Source organism: Cynocephalus volans, chromosome 12 (genome assembly GCF_027409185.1).
Source record: "Cynocephalus volans isolate mCynVol1 chromosome 12, mCynVol1.pri, whole genome shotgun sequence".
Taxonomy (NCBI): domain Eukaryota; kingdom Metazoa; phylum Chordata; class Mammalia; order Dermoptera; family Cynocephalidae; genus Cynocephalus; species Cynocephalus volans.
The window spans coordinates 45,211,202-45,231,018 of record NC_084471.1 but is presented as its reverse complement, the minus strand read 5'-3'; the positions used below and the strand labels follow the sequence as shown (position 1 = coordinate 45,231,018).

Here is a 19,817-nt window from a genome sequence, read left to right as displayed (position 1 = left end):
ACAGAAAATGTTCTCCACATCTTTAGGTAGACAAACACTTCTTTAATAGGAAAAAAAGTCCAAAGCTTGAAGCATAAGAAAAAACTTATAAATTGGGCCTCTTCAAAATTAAAAGCATCTGTTCTTTGAAAGAAACCATTAAGAGAAGGAAGGCATGGTAAAACTGGAAGAAAATACTCACAATTAAAAGATGATACTAAAACATATTAAAGAATTCTTAAAACTCAACAGTAATGCAAACAAACCAATTTTTTTTAAAATGCACAAAAATATGAACTGACACTTCAAAAAAGAAGATATATAAATGGCCAATGAGCATATGAAATGATGCTCAACATTATTAGTCACCAGAGAAATGCAAATTAAAACCACAGTGTGATACCACTACAAACACACTAGAATGGCCAAAACAAAGATGATCATGGATATAGAGCAGCTAGACCACTCACCCTGCTAACAGGAATGTAAAAACGGTACAACCACCTTGGAAAACAATTTGGCCATTTCTTATAAAGTAAAACATACGCTCACCATGTGACTCAGCAATTGTCCTCATAGGTACTACCCAGAAGAAATTTTAAAAAACAATCTCCAAACAAAGCATTGTACATACAATGGGATTATGTCAAAAGACAAAGGAGACAGAGTTAAAGTTTAGAAAATTTGAGGCTCAAAAAATGAAATGACTAAATTGGCAGATACTGAAAAAAATAAATAAGCTCAAGTTATATGAGGGTAGTTCAAAAGTTCATGAAAAAGTGGAATTAAAAGATAATATGAATCTTTCCATGAACTTTTTGTAGTACCCTCATATCTACGTTCAAATTCTAGCTCTATCACATACTAACTGTGTAAACTTGGGCAAGGAAACTTCCCTTACCAACTGCTCAATTTCCTCATTTGTAAAACGAGGAGAATAATGATTTATATGCTATAAAGTTCCTGTAGGAATTCCATGAGCAAATGCATATAAAAGCACTTCGAGACATAAGGAGCTTTAACTGTTATTCATTATTACTATCAGTAAGTTTTCAGAATGGTAATTGTTTCCATTCAGAAGGTGAAATACTGGTCATGAGTATTTGAGATATGGGAGATGTATCAAAGAGGTTTTCCAGACATTTGTTTATTTTTCTCCAGCAGTTTATCTTCATCATAACCAAGAGTTAATAGTTATATCTTATTTTAAACAAACCTCTGGCACCCGAAAACTGTGATGTGGAATTTTAGCAGATAAACCAGAGGGAGATATTCTACTTTATAAAAAGTTAGTAGCTTTAACAAAGAAGGACATCTAATATGTAATTCACTCTACAAATATTAATTTATTCATAACTTACCCAGGAACATTTAGGTGCAAATCAAGACATAACTAACACTGTGGCTGTCTGAAATGCAAAAATTAGAGTGCTGTATGTGGGCCATACACACTAAAAGAAGTTCTAAATGAGCCTCTAGAAGATGCTGAAGTACAATCAAGGCTGAAATATCAGACTTCAACTCAAATAGACTCATTTTTTTATTTACATCAGCTATCATGAGTGGTTATCATCTACGAGGCTCTGTTCTAAGCCTTTTATACTTATTAACTAATTTTAAACCTTATAAAAATCCTATATACTAAATACTATAATCTTCATTTTACTAATGATTGAAACATAATAACTATTAAAATGCATGAGTTCATGATATTAGAAAAACTCAAAAGGCAAAAAAATATATTTGTCACCACTGGAAGTAAACTTTATATCATCTCTTTAATATAAAAATTAGTACTTAGAAGAAAACAAATACCAATTTATCCTGCCTTTACTATAAGAACAATATTTCAACATTTATCAAACAGCTCTAGGATGATGATCTTTTCTTTATAGAAACATTCATTAACAAATGTAAAAAGAATGACAGAATTACAAAATCAACAGTTTTCAGCTCCTAATATTGTAACTAATTCAGTTAATGATCATCAAGAGACACAGACATGTTTAGGTAAAAAGTTGATGGTGAACTAGATATTTCAGGGCGCCAAATATATCATCTCTATGCTACTTTTAGGTAATGAGGGAGGAAAAGATGCAACTACCAATGAAGAGGATCAGACTGTCACCACCTGAACCTAATGATCAATCTCACATCACTAATACGGGGACCATCAGATAGTAAGTGAATTCTCATGAGATGCAGCATGAAGTACTATACATCCCTTATAAAGCATTATTGCCAAAAATGTTCATCCTGAGTGCAATCTAGCCTTTGCATTTAACTTTCAGTTTACAGAGAATATAGAAGATTAGGAACAAATTAAACAATACTGCAAAGAAGCAATCAGATCCAACAAGTCAAATGCTCTATTGGACATTGGTCCAGTTTCTTGAAAAAAGTCAAAAACTCAAGAGAAAACAACAGTAAACAAGGTACAAAAGTAAAAAAGTAAACAAAAGTCTTCGATAAACAAAAACAAAACAAAAAAATCCAAAACAGTAAAACCATAGCTTCTTACCCTGGCTATGAGGACTTGCTGGAATAAAAGATGGCTGATGCAAATCTTTGGTTGGCGTTGGATAAGCTTCTTTCCCTTGGCGCTGACTCATCTTTCCTGGTGTCAGAAGTTGAGATTCGTCACTGTTTGCTACAACAGCTCAAGGAAAGAAGAGAAAAAGAATTAGTAATGAAGTCGTAGATTAATATAGTGGCACAGTTAATAACATGGAATGGAATTCTGATGGAAATGGCCTAGGTGGTTATATGCATTTTACCAAGTCAATACTTTAATAAATTCACATAACTGTTTTGTTTTCATGTTGTTCTGCTATCAGTACAAAAGGGATTGACAGGTATGCATGAGTCAAATATACAAATTATAGACATTATGAAAATAAAAATACATATCCTACTAATGATGAAAGGCACCACAAGGTTTACTGTGCACCTTTCATTGTGCACTCTGTATATTTGCCAACAGAACAATAAGCAAGAGACAAAGTAATTTCAGAGAAGAAATATAAATGGTCAATAAACATGAAAAGATACTCAGCCTCATTAGTAATGTGAATACAAATTATTAGCAGTATAAAATAATATTTTACATTCACCAGAATTTCTATTCTAGTTTCTACTTTTCATGGAAAGTAGGTATGGTTCCTGTTTTCGAGATGGAGAAACTTGAGGTCCAGAGACTCCCTTACCTAGACAGTATATAATAAAGGCAAGATTCTAACTCAGGACCATTTGGTTTCAAAACCTGTCTCTTAAAAGCTTGCTGCCCAATAATGCATTTTAAAAAGTGCTTCAAGGCTGCTTCTCACCCATTTAGCTAAGCTACTAATACAGGAGAGCAATACCCAGTTTCAGGGAGGATGGAAAAGAGAAAATACTCTATGAATGAATAGGGCAAATCATAAGTAAGTCCTCAGTACCCTAGGATCTCCAACTCTTTTATTTTATGTTTCTGTGCTTTCAGCCTACAAAAAGTTTAGTGTCTTCTTAAGAAAGAATGATTTGGTTTTCACTCGAGGTTTTTCAACTTGCTTCACATTCACATTTTTATCATCACTTCTTTTAAATTAAATTAGGTTAACATGTTTTCCACCGTGCTAAAGTTTCAAAATTATATATTAGCTCCTTACGTTTCAAAGTAAAAATACAAAGATGTTTCCACTTATCATCCCAGCAAAGATATAAAAAATTATTTTCCTGCCAACAATAAAAAAATCTATATATGGACTTCTAAACTTATCTCTAGCTATAATATCTAGCCCTAAACTCAAACCCACATATCCAACTGCCTGCCGTATAATCATTTCTTCATTATTTAACAGGCCTCTCAAATTCATCTAGAACATAATTCTTGATGCTGCTTATCCTCCAAACTTGCCGCTCCCCATCTCAGTCAGTGGCATCATTACTCCCCTTCTCCCCAACTTTCTCAGGCCAAAAACATTAGATATATTCTTTGATTTTTTTCTTTCTGTCACACCTCACATCCAATTCATCTGTGAAATCTTTAGATTTTACCTTCAAAACTTATCTGGAATCTAACTACTTCTCTCCACTTCCATAACTATCACCCTAATCTAAGTCACCATTACTTTTCCACTAGATTATTCTAGCAGATTTCTACTGGCCTACCATCTTGCTCCTTGCTGTGTAGAGTACATTTTCTACACAGAAGCTCAAGTAATCTTTCAAAATCATAAATCAAATTTGCACCACGTAGAAATATCCTCAATGGCTTTTTATTATACTTGTAATAAAATCCATGGCCTAAAGATTCAACAGGGTCTGGCACCTGCTTATATTTCAAACCCCATTCTCTCCATCACTCTCCTGTCACTCATTTGGCTCCTGCCATAATGGCCTTCTCGGTATTTCTCAAGACATGCCATCTTGCCCTCATCCCAGGGTCTTTATGTCTCTTGTTTCTTCTACCTGGAATATCCTACCCAGATCTTCACATTATTGGCTCCTCTCATTTGTTGCCTGGGCCAAATGTCATCTCTTCAGAAAAGCCCTTTTATTTCTTCATAGTGCTTTTTGATTAGTAACTTCTTAATTTTCATATAACACAACTTACCAATTTTTTTGTGATTAGTGACCACCCTCTACAGTTATACTCTATCATCTTACCCTACAGGATTTTCATTGTAGCTCTTGTCACTACCTGAAATTCTATCATTAATTTATTTACTGTCAGCCTTCCTCCACTAGACCTTAAATTCCATGAGAGAAGGGAGTTTTGTCTGCCTTATTTTCCCATAAATTCTCAAGTCCTGGTACACTTCCTGGCATACTGAAGGTGTTGCTTCCTGACATACTAAAGGTGTTCAATAAAATCTTTTGAGCTGTACAAAGCAACTTTATACTTTTATAAAACTTCATTATCATAAAGTATATGGTGGATCCCTTAGTTACTAAATTGAAGATTCACTGGATTCCTAAAAATAATTATTGAAATTTAAAATGTACGGTACTGATGCAGAGGGAGACAAATAGACCTACAGAATATAACAGAGAGCACTCAAAAAACAGAGTCATACAAATGTGAAGCCCAAATATACAGTAGAGAAAGGGAAAAGACCACTCAACTAATGATAATAGGACAACTGGATATCCCTATTGGAAAAAAAGATAGATCCCTATTTCATACCACACACAAAGGATAGTTTTATGAAGATTAAAGACATACATATAAAAAGCAAAACTTGAAAACTTTAAGAATATCAGAGAATCCCTTTATAAGCGTGTGGTAGAGAATGATTCCTTAGAAAGACACAACAAACTACTAGACAAAAAACAAAGAATTTATAAATTTTACTATATTAACATTACAATTCATTTAATCAAAATATATCACAAAGAAACTGAAAAGAGAAAAAAAGAGGAGAAGGACATCATCAAGATGGCAGACTAGATGATTCCTAGCATCTGACTTTCCCACAAGTAACCAATTAACAACTATTAAAAAGCAGAGCCTGCCAACCTGGAACTACTAGAGCTAGGAGAAGAGGACAAGAGACCTGCAGAGTTCATGAAGGTGCTAGAGGCAATGGTGAGAGGGCTAGGGATGGCACCTATTGTTCTGAGCCAGCCTGGTACAGAGGTGGGGACTAGCTCTTACACACGGACTGAAGTTGAAAAAAGCTACAACAGCACCCTTCATGTAAACCTGCTTGTAGTATGAATGGGAGATGAGGGCTTTCGAGCACACCATACCAGCCCACAGGCTATAAAAACCACTGCTAGGATTCCTTTGGGCCTGCATAGGAGCAGGTAGCCGCAACCAACTGGAAAAAAGATCTGCCCAGAAGCCACTGAGTTACTAGGATGCATCGTGGCTTGCCCCATGGGAAGCAACTGAAGTGCAAGAGAAAGGCTGGTCTGCCAGGGGAACATTGGGCATAGCACAGGTAGCTGGTTTCAGTGGAAACTGGTCAGGGCAATAGAACTAAAGGGGGCTCTACATGCAGGAAAGACTCCATCCCAGGCCAGAATTTCCACACAGCCAAGGCCCAGAAGTGATTAAAGATTCACACAAAAAGCGCCTTCCCCAGAGAATCAGCAGCAAACAGTAGTCTCCTCAAATGCCTAGGCATCAATGTAAAGACACAAAGATTGAGAAAGAACAAAGAAATATGTTGCCACCAAATGAAACAAAGCACCAGCAACAGATGCAGAAGAACAACAGATCTATGAAATATCTAACAGAGAATTCAGAATAATCCTCTTAAGGATGTTCAGGGAGTCACAAAATTAAATGATATCTGGAAAATAATTCAGGAGCAGAATGAGAAACTTCACAAAGGAACTGAATCAATTAGAAAAGAAAACACATAGAAATTCCAAAAATAAAGAATACATTATCTGAATTGAAAAACTCAATAGAAAGCTCCAACAGCAGACTTAATCAGAGGAAAGAATCAGTGAGCTCAAAGATAAAACACATGAAATTATCCAATCAAAGGAGCAAAGAGAAAAAAGAATAAGAAAAAATGAAACAGAAACACAACAAATATGGGACACCCTCAAGCAAAATAACCTCCACATAATTGGCATATGTGAAGGAGAGGAAAAAGGAAGTGATATAGAAAGGATATTCAAGAAGATAATGGCTGAAAATTTCTCAGGTATGGAGAAAGACGACATCATCCAGGTACAGGAAGCTCAGAAGTCACCAGACAAATTTAGTCCAAGGAGGAACACCCTACAGCACATCATAATCAAATCATCAACAACCAAAGACAAAGAGAGGGTAGGAAAGAAGCAAGAGAAAAGAAATACATAATATTAAACAGAACCCCAATATATCCCTCAGAGGATTTCTCAGTAGAAACCCTACAGGCCAGAAGAGAATGGGATGATATATTCAGAGTGCTGAAGGAAACAAACTGTTAGTCAGGAATTCTGTATCTGGAAAAATTAATCTTCAAAAGGAGAAATAAAGACTGTCCCAGACAAACAAAAGCTAAGGGAATACATCAACACTAGACCTGCATTACAAGAAATGTTAAAGAGAGCTCTTCAGTCTGAAAGAAGATGACACTAAGGAGCCGTAAGACAACATTTGAAGGTACATAATTCATTACTAAAGTTAAGTTCACAGACCTCAGAATACTCCAATGTCATAAAGGTGGTGAATAAACCACTTACATCCTTAGTATGAAAACTAAAGTACAAACCTAACAAGACACTAACATATGCAACAAGTGTCTAAGAGAAAGGCAATATTAAAAGATGTACCTTGAAACAACAAAATGTCAAAAAGTGGGGGTTGGGGGGATGATGCCAAAGCATAGAATTGGCTTTGGTTTTTTCTTATACCTTAGATACCAAAGTTAGGTTGTTATTAATCTAAAATAATTCATTATAACTATAACATGTTTTTTGTAAGCCTCATGGTAACCATAATACAAACACTTAGCAGAGACATACTAAAAATAAATAGAAAGTAAAGTGTAAAGCTAGAGAAAACTACTCACCACAAAGGAAGACCATAAGACCAGAAAAAAGGAAAAAAGAATCAATAAAACAACCATAGATAGGAAAATGGCAGTAACAAGTCCTTATATACCAATAATAACCCTAAATGTAAACAGACTAAATGCCCCAATTAAAAGACACAGAGTGGCTGAATGGATTATAAAGCAAGAACCAACAATATGCTACCTGCAAGAAACTCAGGTAACTAAGACACACACTGGCTGAAACTGATGGGATGGAAAAAGATATTTAATGCAGATAGAAACCAAGAAAAGCACAGGAGCAGCTATACTTATATCAGATAAAATGGACTTCAAGCCAAGAAAAGTAAAAAAATAAATAAATAAATAAGGAAGGCCATTACATAATGATAAAGGGATCAATTCCAAAAGAAGATAAGTGAAGGGATGGAAAAAGATATTTCATGCAAATAGAAACCCAAAAAACACGGGAGCAGCTTTACTTATATTAGGTAAAATGGACTTCAAGCCAAGGCAAGTAAAAGAAAGATAAGAAACATCATTATGTAATGATAATGGGATCAACTCAACAAGAGGATATAACAATTCCAAATTTATACACACCCAACTCTGGAGCACCTAGCTATGTAAAGCAATTATCACTGGACCTAATGGGAGAGACTGACTCCAACACAATAACAGTTGGGGACTTTTAATATTCCATTTTCAGCAAAGGACAGATCATACAGGAAATGAAAAATTAAACAGGAAACATCAGAATTAATCTCTACTATAGGCCAACTTGACCTAATGGACATTAATAAAACATTTCACCCAACAGCTGCAGAATACCCATTCTTCTCAGCAGCGCATAGAATATTCTCTAGAATAGACCATATGTTAGGACACAAAACAAGTCTCAACAAATTTTAAAAAATCTAAATCATATCCAACTACCTTTTCTGACCACAAAAGAATAAAACCAGAAATCAACAACAAAAGGGACACTAGAAACCGTACAAATACATGGAAAGTAAACAGTATGCTCCTAAACAACAAATGGGTCAAAGAAGAAATCAAGAAGGAAATTAAAAAATACCTCGAGACAAATGAAAATGAAAACAAAACATATCAGAACCTATGGGGTACAGCACAATAAATGCCTACATCAAAAGAGTAGAAAGACTCCAAATAAACCCAATGTTATACCTCAAGGAGCTGGAAAAACCAGAACAAACCAAACCTCAAATCAGTAGAAGGAGAGAAATAACAAAGATCAGAGCAGAAATAAATGAATTAGAGATTAAAAAAACAATACAAAAGATTGATGATACAAAGAGTTGGTTTTTTGAAAAGACAAACAAAATCAATAAACCTTTAGCTAGAGTAATGAAGAAAAAAGAAGGAAGATTCAAATAATTAAATCAGAAATGAAAAGGCGGACATTATAACTGGTACCACAGAAATACAAAGGATCATAAGACACTACTATGAACAACTATATGCAAACAAACTGGAAAACCTAGAAGAAATGGATAAATTCCTGAACACATACAACTTATCAAAGCTGAATCATGAAAAACTACAAAACTTACACAGACTACAAACGAGTAATGAAATTGAAACAGTAATAAGTCTTCCAACAAAGAAAACCCCATTTAAAGAAGAACTAATACCAATCCTTCTCAAACTCTTCCAAAAAATTGAAAAGGAGGGAATACTTCCAGCATTACCTTCATATCAATATGGGAAAAAGACACAGATAAAAAAAAAAGAAAACTACAGATCAATATCCCTAATGAACACAGATCCAAAAATCCTCAACAAAATACTAGCAAACAGAATCCAACAACATGTTAAAAAGATCATAAACCATGATCAAGTGGGATTCATTGCAAGGATGCAAGGATGTTTCAACATATGCAAAAATATAAACATGATACATCACATCAACAGAATGAAGGGAAAAAACCATATTATCATTTCAATGGATGCAGAAAAGCATTCGATAAAATCCAACACTCAACAATTAGGTATAGAAGAAATGTACCTCAACACAATAAAGGCCATATACAACAAAACCACAGCTAATAATCATACTGAATGGACAAAAATTGGAGGCTTTTCCTCTATGATCTGGAACAAGCCAAGGATGCCCACTTTTCCCATTCTTATTCAGCATAGTACTAGACCTTCTAGCCTGTGTAATAAGGCAACAGAAAGTAATAAACGGCCTCCAAATAGTAAAGGAGAAAGTCAAACCATCCCTATTTGCAGATGACATAATCCTATACATAGAAAACGCTAAAAACTCCAAAAAATTACTAGAACTAATAAATGAATTCAGTATAGTGGAGGATACAAAATCAACACACAAAAATCAATAATCTTCTTATATGCCAACAACAAAATATCCAAAGAAGGAACCAAGAAAGTAATCCTATTCACAATAGCTACTAAAAAATGAAAAACCTAAGAGTAAATTTAACCAAGTAGGTGAAAGACCTCTACAATAAAAACTATAAAACACTGTTGAAAAAAATTGAAGACGACACAAATAAATGGAAAGATATACCATGTTCATGGGTAAGAAGGATCAATATCATCAAAATGTCCATATTACCCAAAGCAATCTACACATTCAACGTGTTCCCTATCAAAATATCAATGGCATTCTTCACAGAAATAGAAAAAACAACCTTAAAGTTTGTAGGGAACCACAAAAGATCCCATATAGTGAAAGCAATCTTGAACAAAAAGAACAAAGTTAGAGGCATCACACTTCCTGACTTCAAAATATACTACAATGCTGTAGTAAACAAAACAGCATGATATTGTCATAAAAATAGACAAACTGACCAATGGAATAGAATGGAGAGCCCCAAAATAAACCCATGCACTTAAAGCCAACTGATTTTCGACAAACATGCCAAAAATCTACAATGGAGAAAAGTTAGCCTCTTCAACAAATGTGCTGGGAAAACTAGGTATCCACATGTAGAAGACTGAAACTAGACCCCTATCTCTCACTGTACACAAAAATCAACCCAACATGGATCAAAGACCTAAATTTAAGACACAAAACCATGAAACCACTAGAAGAAAACATAGGGGAAGCACTACATGAAATGGGACTGGAGGCATTTTTTTGAGCAAGATTACAAAGGTACAGGCAGCTAAAGCAAAAATACATAAATGGGACTACATCAAATTAAAAAGCTTCTGCATAAGAAGGGATACTGTGAACAAAGTGAACAAACAACCTATACAAATGGGAGAAAGTGTTTGCCAGTCACACATCAGACAAGAATATATAAGGGTGTGTGTGTGTATATATATATATATATAAGAATATATAAGGAATACATAAGGAATATTTAAGGATATATATGTATACTATATATACATATAAGAATATATAAGGAAGTTAAATGACTCAACAACAAAAAAACAAATAACACAATTTAAAAATGGGGAAAAGACTTGAACAGACATTTCTCAAAAGAAGACATACAAATGGCAAACACGTGCATGAAAAAAATGTTCAACATTACTAATCATCAAAGAAATGCAAATTAAAACCATAACAAGATATCTAATTCCAGTTAGGATGGCTATCATCAAGTCAAAAAATAATGCTGGCAAGGATGCAGAGAAAAGGTAATTTTACATTGCTGGTGGGAGTGTAAATTGGTATAGCCACTATGGAAAACAGTATGAAGATTCCTCAGAGAACTAAAAATAGACCTATGCTATGACCCAGCTATCTTACTACCAAGTATAGACCCAAAGGAAATGAAATCAATATATCAAAAAGACACCGGCATTCCCATGTTCATAGCAGCACTATTCACAATAGCCAAGAGATGGAATCAACCTAAATATCCATCAGTTGATGAATGTATTAAAAAATGGTGGTACATATATGGGTAGTGAAAAAATAATATCCTATCATTTGCAGCAACATGTACAGAAACAGAAACCATCATGTTAAGTGAAGTCAGTCAGGCACAAAAAGACAAATACTGCACAGTATCACTCATATGTGGAATCTGGAAAAAAAAGACAAAGCCATTCTTATAGAAGTAGAGAGGAGAATAATCGTTATGGGGGGAGAGGAAAAGTGCTGGCTGAAGGAGTACGCAACTATGCTGTCTTGTGTCACTGTACAGTATGTACCCCATAAACATGTACAAGAAAATGATAAAATATTTGAATAAAATTTTTAAAAAACTGAAAAGGCACAAAACAGGTGAAGATATTTGCAACACATGTAATTAACAAAGAGTTGGTATCCCAGAATATGCTAAAAAATAAATAAATAACGCCTATAAATCAATTAGAAAAAGACCAAGAATATAATAGACAAATGGGGGAAAGACTTTCACAGTGATTTCACAAAAGAAGAAAATCAAGATAACAACGAAACAAATATTTACATTTAATAAAACTGACAAAAAATAGTAAGTCTGATAATACCAAATACTGATGAGGATGGGATCAACAAGATATCTTAAGGAATGTTGCTGAAGTATAAATTGACACGAGCACTTTAGAAAACAATCTGAAGCTATCTTATATAAAACTGAATTTCCACATAGGCTATGAATAGTCCAACAATTCCATCTTTAGACTTATTTCTAGAAAAACTGTGACATGTATGTACCAAGAGACAAGAATAAGAATGTCCATAGCAACACTGTTTATAATAGCAAATACCCAAACAACTTAAACATTCATCAAAGGAAAGTAAAACGGATTAATAAATTGTGGCACATGCACCTAATAAAATAGTATACAGCTCTGAAAAGGAACAATCTATTTCTATACCAAACAACATGGCTGAATTTTGAAAATAAAATATTAACTACAAAAAGCAAGTCCTGGAATATTACATATAAAATGATACCATTCATATAAAATTAAACAAGCAAAACTTAGTGATATATATATGATTTTAAAATAACAAAAAAACTATTTTTAAAAAGGCTAAGTATAAACAAAAAATACACCTAGTCATCACTTTGGGAGCAGACACAGGATAGAAGAGAGAAGCAGCACGTAGAAAGACATGAGGTATTTATAAGATTCTAGTTCTTAAGTTCAGTTGTAGATTCAATAATTGTTCACTGTGTAATTATGCTTTAGCACTTACATAAAACATATAAATTCTTTTGTACTTATCAGACAGTACATTTAAGGCTAATTTAAAATACACTATAAGAACAACCACTAATAGAATTAAAGTACTCTTTAGTATTCCATCAGGAAGACATAGGTATCTATATCTTGAATAACTTCACTACATGAAAAAGGAAACAGTCTGAGAAGTGTAAATTTAGTTCTACTCACCCCCTTTCTAATCCATTTTTGATTGATGTATTACTAAATGATTTTGATCAGCCTGAAGTGAGAGTACACAGAATCAACAAAGTACAGAGTGTGCCTTTTTACAAAAAAAACACAAAGCCCATCTTTCTATTTATTTTCTCTCACCACATTCACAAGCACTAACAACTATAAAGACAAAAGAGGCACTGCGTAATGTAAAAATCACTACAATGTCCTACATCACTTTTAGAATATTGGACTATTCAAATGTAAGTTTAATAAGGGCAGTGACTGTTCATGTCTTTATCCATTGGCACATAACCGATACTCAGTAAATACTTGCTAAATGACTGAACAGATATTTGGTGAATGAATCACTGTAGTGGTTTCTTACACTACAATCAACTGGCTCACCTACTAAAGACAACATTACAGTGCCCTCTGCTGGTTCTACTTCTAGTGGAAGTAAAGTGACCTATTTTGCTACTCACGCTACTTAATCTTTAGTAGAAATCACACTGGGATAAATATAAACCAGCTGCACCTTCTAAGGACAATATGAATCTTAAATAACATTCTTCATTTTCTGAATTCAACTCATCAATATAATATTTGAAGAATTTTACAAGCTTCAAAGTCTGGTGTTTGCCCTTAATCTAAGTGGAAACTAAAATAAAATGAAGTAATTTTTTAAAGTTGTAAATAATTTGTATGTAAATCCTAAGTCTTACCTTATAGATGGTACCTGTATACCTTTTCTTAAATACCCTAATAATTTAAATGTCAGTATATATCATATAGTTTTTTCCATTCAATAGTACAGACCCTAAAGTACCATGAAATTATCTTACTTTAAAAGATATATGTTCTCTAGTAAATAATTACACAGCCTTTTAATACTTGGTAGAGTACAATATGAACTCATCTCAAATATATGTTGTATATTTTTATTATATATGCTTTTTCAAAATAATGACCTTAATAAATTTCTTCTATTACAAGTAAAAATTAAAGACCTCCATTTATAAAACCCAGTTCCTTGGATAACACCCTTTCAATCAATATTAAAAATGCTATTCTATTTATATAAAGTTCAGCCATTCAGTTAACCAAAGTCAACATCCAAATATATGAGGTAATTAAAGTAACTGAAGAATCCATTGAAATTATCTGCCAAGTATCATAAGGCTGAACAACAAAACATAAAAATATTTGGGGATTTGTGTTCTTTTTTTCCATTTTTAAAATTTCTACTATCTTAATAATGCTGGTTGTACAATAAACATTAGTCACAATTAAGAATAAAAAAAGGAATTTTAGCTTATTACTTTAAATCATCTCTTTTTAGAAAAGAATTACATACATACTATAACCAGTATTACAGACAAATAGCAACTGATCTATACCAAGAAAATGTATAGCTAGAAGTCTTTATCTTGCTCAGTCCCTTCCTTTGGCCAATGAAAAAAATGAGCCCCAGAGCAGTGAACTGACTCGCAACAGTAAATTAACTATTTAGAGATAAATACTAAAACTTCCTAAATCATTTCCTACATTGCTGTTCAATAAAATTAAAATTGGTCTAATTTATGATGCTGTAAAATTTTAATTATTTGGTTAGACTTGAATTTGGCAAACTAATAGTTTCATTCTGACTTTTTAATAACAGTAGAGGGAAGATACACTAGGTTTGTAACCAATTCTCACTTCTAGGATATTTAAGCTCTTATTTTTAGGTTCTTCATCTGTAAAATTAATGTCTTACATTAGATGGTCTCTGAAGTTTCTTTCACCTGCATAATTCTATGATTTTTAATACAAAAATTGCCCCAATTGCTCCTCAGCTAAACTATGAAAATTCTTAGATACAGGGGATATGTTTCATTCATTGTGTACTCCCAGATGCTAGCACAATATCTGGCCCATCCAAAAACACCCTCAGTAAAATTTGTTGAGGTGAATTGGATATAATTTTGAAGGGTACACCTTCTACATCCCTAAGGTAAAACGTGTTTCACTTATGAAAGCCCAAAAGTAGAAAAAAATTTCATAACCAAATTATCTGTTATGTAAAAAATCTGAAAAATAAAACAGAATTTCTCACTTTCATACAGTAGTAGTGAATTCCTTGTACCATCTCTAGCTTCATAGTAATCTGATATATGCCTTGTGATGACTGTAGATAGGATTATACTATAAAGAAGAGGTCCTAAATTATGAATTGAATAATTAAGTAAATGATGTATCTTTAGATAATCAAGATGGAAATATATAAACACTGTTTATCCACCTCAGATGAACAATGAGAACAGACAGGCACTGGGCACTGAATGACCACTTATACTCTTTGTATTTCAATGCCTGAAAAGAAAAGTAGAAGACTTCATAAATCAAAATTGAAATGCCATTGTCTTTCACAAGTACACATCAAAATACTGTCATGTTCCCAAACATGCCATTCAAACTTAGGCTACTTACTTGACGGCCCAAGGACATCTTTGCTATCACCAAGAAGCTTTTAATGCAGGGTAATTGAGCAGCAAACAAATACAGTCCAAACCAGGTAGAAGCAAAATGCATCAGGATGGAAGCAGCAGTGAAACAAAAGGACAAGGAAAGTAGCATTAGTTTATAAGTAGAAAGCACATGCACATCAATACTAATAACAATAATTTACAAGGACTTTCTTTTCAACAAACAAAAGGATCTTGGCTTAGGGATTATCAAATATTTGTTTTAATGTTGAAAAATGAAGGTGAAAAATAGAATCACTCACGTATTTTGTTTTGAAAACTACTCAGATCAAAAACTACTTCCAATTATAATTCAAGATATGGGCTAAGAGTGGCAAAAATTATTTAGAAATGTAAGGAAGAGCCAAAAATTATTTATTCCTTAAATTTAAGGTAGTTTAAAAATATATAATACTCATGCACTATTAAATATTAGTTCCACATGCGATGAAAGCGCTTAACACTAGAGGTTTAGTATTTTTCTTTTACAAAAAAGAAAGGAACATTTACTGAGTGCTAATTACATGCCAAGCATTTTGTGAAGAGCTTCTACAAAGACATCAACAAAGTAGAACAAATTTTTTCTCAGATGGAAAAAAAAAGGAAATATTAATTAGAAAGAAATTTAATTAAGTCAGACAAAATTTTCTTAGGACCCACTAAATGTCAAGCAGATTATCTGGGTCTTTAGGAAGTCAGAAGGTTCAATTCTTGAATGAAGAACTTGCAATCAACTAAAAGAAACAGGAAAAAGACTGCTGACCTTTTGTCTAGTCACTACTGTAACATACAGCATTACTGTGAATGTTGCCTATAGACAAGTGCTTTGGTCTGCTTTGGTAGGAATAGAGTTCTCAGCTCTCCTGCACTTCACATGCGAAGTATAGTAACATACAGAAGCTGATGTAACAACAAAAACAAAAAATTCTCATTACTTATATTATTTTTTGGTCTTATTTAAAGAGAGTGAATCTTAACTGGCTATGACAAAACAACGGAGCAGCTGTTTGCTTTGGGCTTCTGTCAACTCCTTGGAGAAACTCTTGGACCAGTTACTTCCCTAAAGTGATGGCTATTTTACAATGGTTGAAATTATGTTCTAGTGCTTAAAGGCATTTGCTCTATTCATTTTTCTGCAGTTGCCCATTTAAGGTCATTCTTCTATAAACTGATTTCAGTTTCACAGATAAACTAAACAAATTCAGCATTGTTGACAACGAACTAATTGTACTCAAGCCCTTATTACTGATGGCCATGTTATCACAACCAGCAAGCTTGTGGAAAGAGATTAAAGTATCTGTGGCAGGCAATCTCTAAAATGGCCCAAGTGATCACCATTCCCTGGTATATAATCCCTTCTGGGTGTGTGATGGACCTACTGAACCACTTCTAATGAACAGAATATGGCAGAAGTGATGAAGATATCTCTTCTGAGATTGGATTGCAAAAAGACTGTGACTTCCATCTTGTTTGCAGTCTCTTGGATCTCTCATAGATAGATCACTTGGGAAATCCACCTGCCACTTCATGAGGCAGTCTTGTAGAGAGGTCCACTAAGCAAAGGAACTGAGGTCTGCCAACAACCACTAAGTGAACTTGGAAGCCAATCTCCCACCTCCACTCTGCATATACCAGTTGAGATCGCAGCAGTGCCCCTTTCCAAATATCTTGACTGCAAACACATGACAGACTTTGAGTTAGAGACATCTAGCTAGGCTGCTCTTGGATTCCTGACCCACAGAAACTTGAGATCATAAATGCTTGTTTTATGCCACTTAATTTTGGGATAATTTGGCATGCACCAATAAATAATATAACACAGGAAAACTGAAAGAAGTTAGGAAGCTGACAGAGACATCTGTGGCAAACTTTACAAGTAAACATCTTCTTAAAAACTCCCTGTATTAATATGAAAAATTACTAGTTTCCCTAGATTTAGCAGTAACTTCCTAAAGGACAGCAGTGGCTCTAATCATACATATCCACATCTGAGAATATTTCATATCACAAGGCCAGTCATGTTTGACGATTTTAAGAGTTATCTATTTGGAGTAAAAGAATAAACTCACCTTCATTGTACAGTTCTGTTACATTCTCAAATGTTGTCAATTAACAGCACAATGTCAAGTTCTGTACAGCTATAATCCTTGACTGTTTACTCCCAGAAAATAGTCTGTGGCATATACAGTAATTTCTGAATATTTGTTCCAAAAACCTCCAATTATACTTCCTCTCAACATTATATCCTTAAGCATGTCTATGTTGTATAAATCTAATTCCATTGGACTTATCCTAAATTTTTTTCAGATTGAGGCACTGAAGAATACTTAAAATAAACAGTCTATTCCACACATCCACCCATCCAACAAATATTTACTATCTACTATGAACACATATCATTTTAGGCACCAAGTGATACAGAAGTAAACAAAATAGACAAAAATCTTGCCATTGTGGTACTTAGGTCCTAGTGGGAGAGATGAACAATAACATAATAAGCAAGTAAAAATCCATAGTGTATTATATAGTATAAAAACTGAGGGGAAAAAATAAGCAGAGAACAGGGGCATATAAAGTGTTGGGAAAAGGGAGTTAAGATTTTAAATGGGATGGCCTAAGAAAGCTTCATTACAGCGTTGACTAAATAAGATGAAGGAATGTGCCATAAGGACATATGGGGGAAAGTATTGCAGACAGAGAGAGGAGCAAGTGTAGAGAATTGAGATGAGAATAAGTCTGGTGTGTTCGGGGAAGAGTAAGGAAGCCAGTGAGGATGGAATGCAAGAAGAAAGTAGGCGATTAGTAGGAGATTAGGTCAAAGAGGTAAATGGATGCCAGACTGTGTAGAACTTTGTAGGGCCTAGTAAGGAGTTTGGCTGTATTTTGAATGAGATAGAAAACCACTAGATGGCTTTGAGAAAAGGACTGACATGGTCTGTTTATGTTTTACAGGATTGCTCTGACTACTATGTGAAGAATAGACTAGAGGGACATGGGTATAATCAGTTATGAGGTTATAGCAATAATCTAAATGACAGATGAAGGTGTCTTGGACCAAAGTGGTAGCAGTGAAGATGTAAGTAGCTGAGTTCTGAATTTATTTTGAAGGTAGAGCTAACAAGATTTCCAAATAGACCACGTGTGAGGTAAAAGAGAAAAAGAGGAATCAAGATGATGTCAAGCATTGGTGTCTGAGCACCTGGAAGGATGGAACTGCCATTATCTGAGATGGAAAAGACATTGAGAGCAGCCATTTACAGGGAGGAAAATAAGGAGCTCGGTTTGGGACAGGTTAAGTTTGAAATGGTTGTTAGACAGTCAAGTGGAGATGTCAATAGGCAGTTAGATATATAGACCTGTACAGGGAATGTTTCAGTCTGGTAAGAAAATAGTGTAAATTATGATATGTGTGAGAATTTGGTTGAATTACCTAAAAGATTTATTCATAGAAGACTGAAAAATGCCACAGGATGAAAGAACAGGCACCAGAAAAACATTCATGAAAATGGACAATAGAACCAAGAATCAAGCTGAAACACTCCAAAAGCAAAAGTGAAACACAACGAAAAGTAAGCATAGCTTCAGAAACCTTCCCCAGAAGGATATGGATACAAGGCTTTAAACTGGGATGCAAGTGAAATCACCTTCCCAGCGTTGGTTGCAGGTGATGCTAATGAGAAACGGGATAGAAGTAATTGAGGATTAGATATCAATTTTACCAAGTAACTTACATTACTGAAGTCTTCTGCATATGATTAAACAATACACTACTAACTTCTTATTCTTATCTCTTTTAGGACCTAGGTCAGTACCATGTTATATAACAGCGTGAATAAAGACAATGTGAAATTACTGATGTGGAAACACTCTACACAAGTATCTTGTAAAATATTTTTAAAAATTAAAAAGCTAGGCACTTTTCTTGGCTTTTGCTAAAAAAGCAAAGTACTGCTACAGCCTCAAAAAATCCAGGAACATCTCACTTTGTTTGGAAAAAGACCATTAAGATAGGATAAAAATATTTTCTCTATTTGAGTAATATATATTTACCATTATCCCACAGACAATGTCCACACAGTCATCTAAATAATTTCTTTGTTATATAAATAAATCTTCTATTTTAGCAGAAGGTATGGGCTGAAAATAGCAAAATAATAGTAACATGCCTGGAACTTTTATTTATTATTAATAAACTATCAAAGTACTTTAATTAAGGATAAAGTATCTGTAGCCATTATCTAAATCTTTATTGATTTTAGTCTATAGATCTGGGAAAAAGAACCTTATGCAAACATATGACTTTATTTTATTGTACATCTAAATAATGTGCCACATCATCTATAATTAGCATGAAACATAAAATATTTAAGAAATACATATGAATAGGTAGAAACTCATCCCCATGCCCTTCATCCTGGGAAACAACTCAGTCTTGAGCAAACCAGGACAGATACAGAAATAATCCCAAGAGATCTATAAGCTTTGATCTCATTGCCTTTAGCACAGCACTTCCCTCTTAACATACCTAATGGCTTGA

General features: G+C 33.9%; 1 protein-coding gene across 2 annotated transcripts in view; it reads right to left on the bottom strand.

Moving 5' to 3' along the window:
* The window catches only part of OSBPL8 (oxysterol binding protein like 8), a 200,145-nt gene that overhangs the window by 91,203 nt on the left and 89,125 nt on the right, over positions 1 to 19,817 (bottom strand). The window contains exon 3 of one of the 2 annotated variants that reach the window (XM_063075453.1): positions 2,501 to 2,638. In XM_063075453.1, the coding sequence (XP_062931523.1) occupies positions 2,501 to 2,591 (91 nt within the window). In that variant the 5' untranslated portion in view covers positions 2,592 to 2,638. The remainder of the gene's footprint in view (positions 1 to 2,500; positions 2,639 to 19,817) is intronic. The other variant, XM_063075456.1, reaches the window with a different exon arrangement.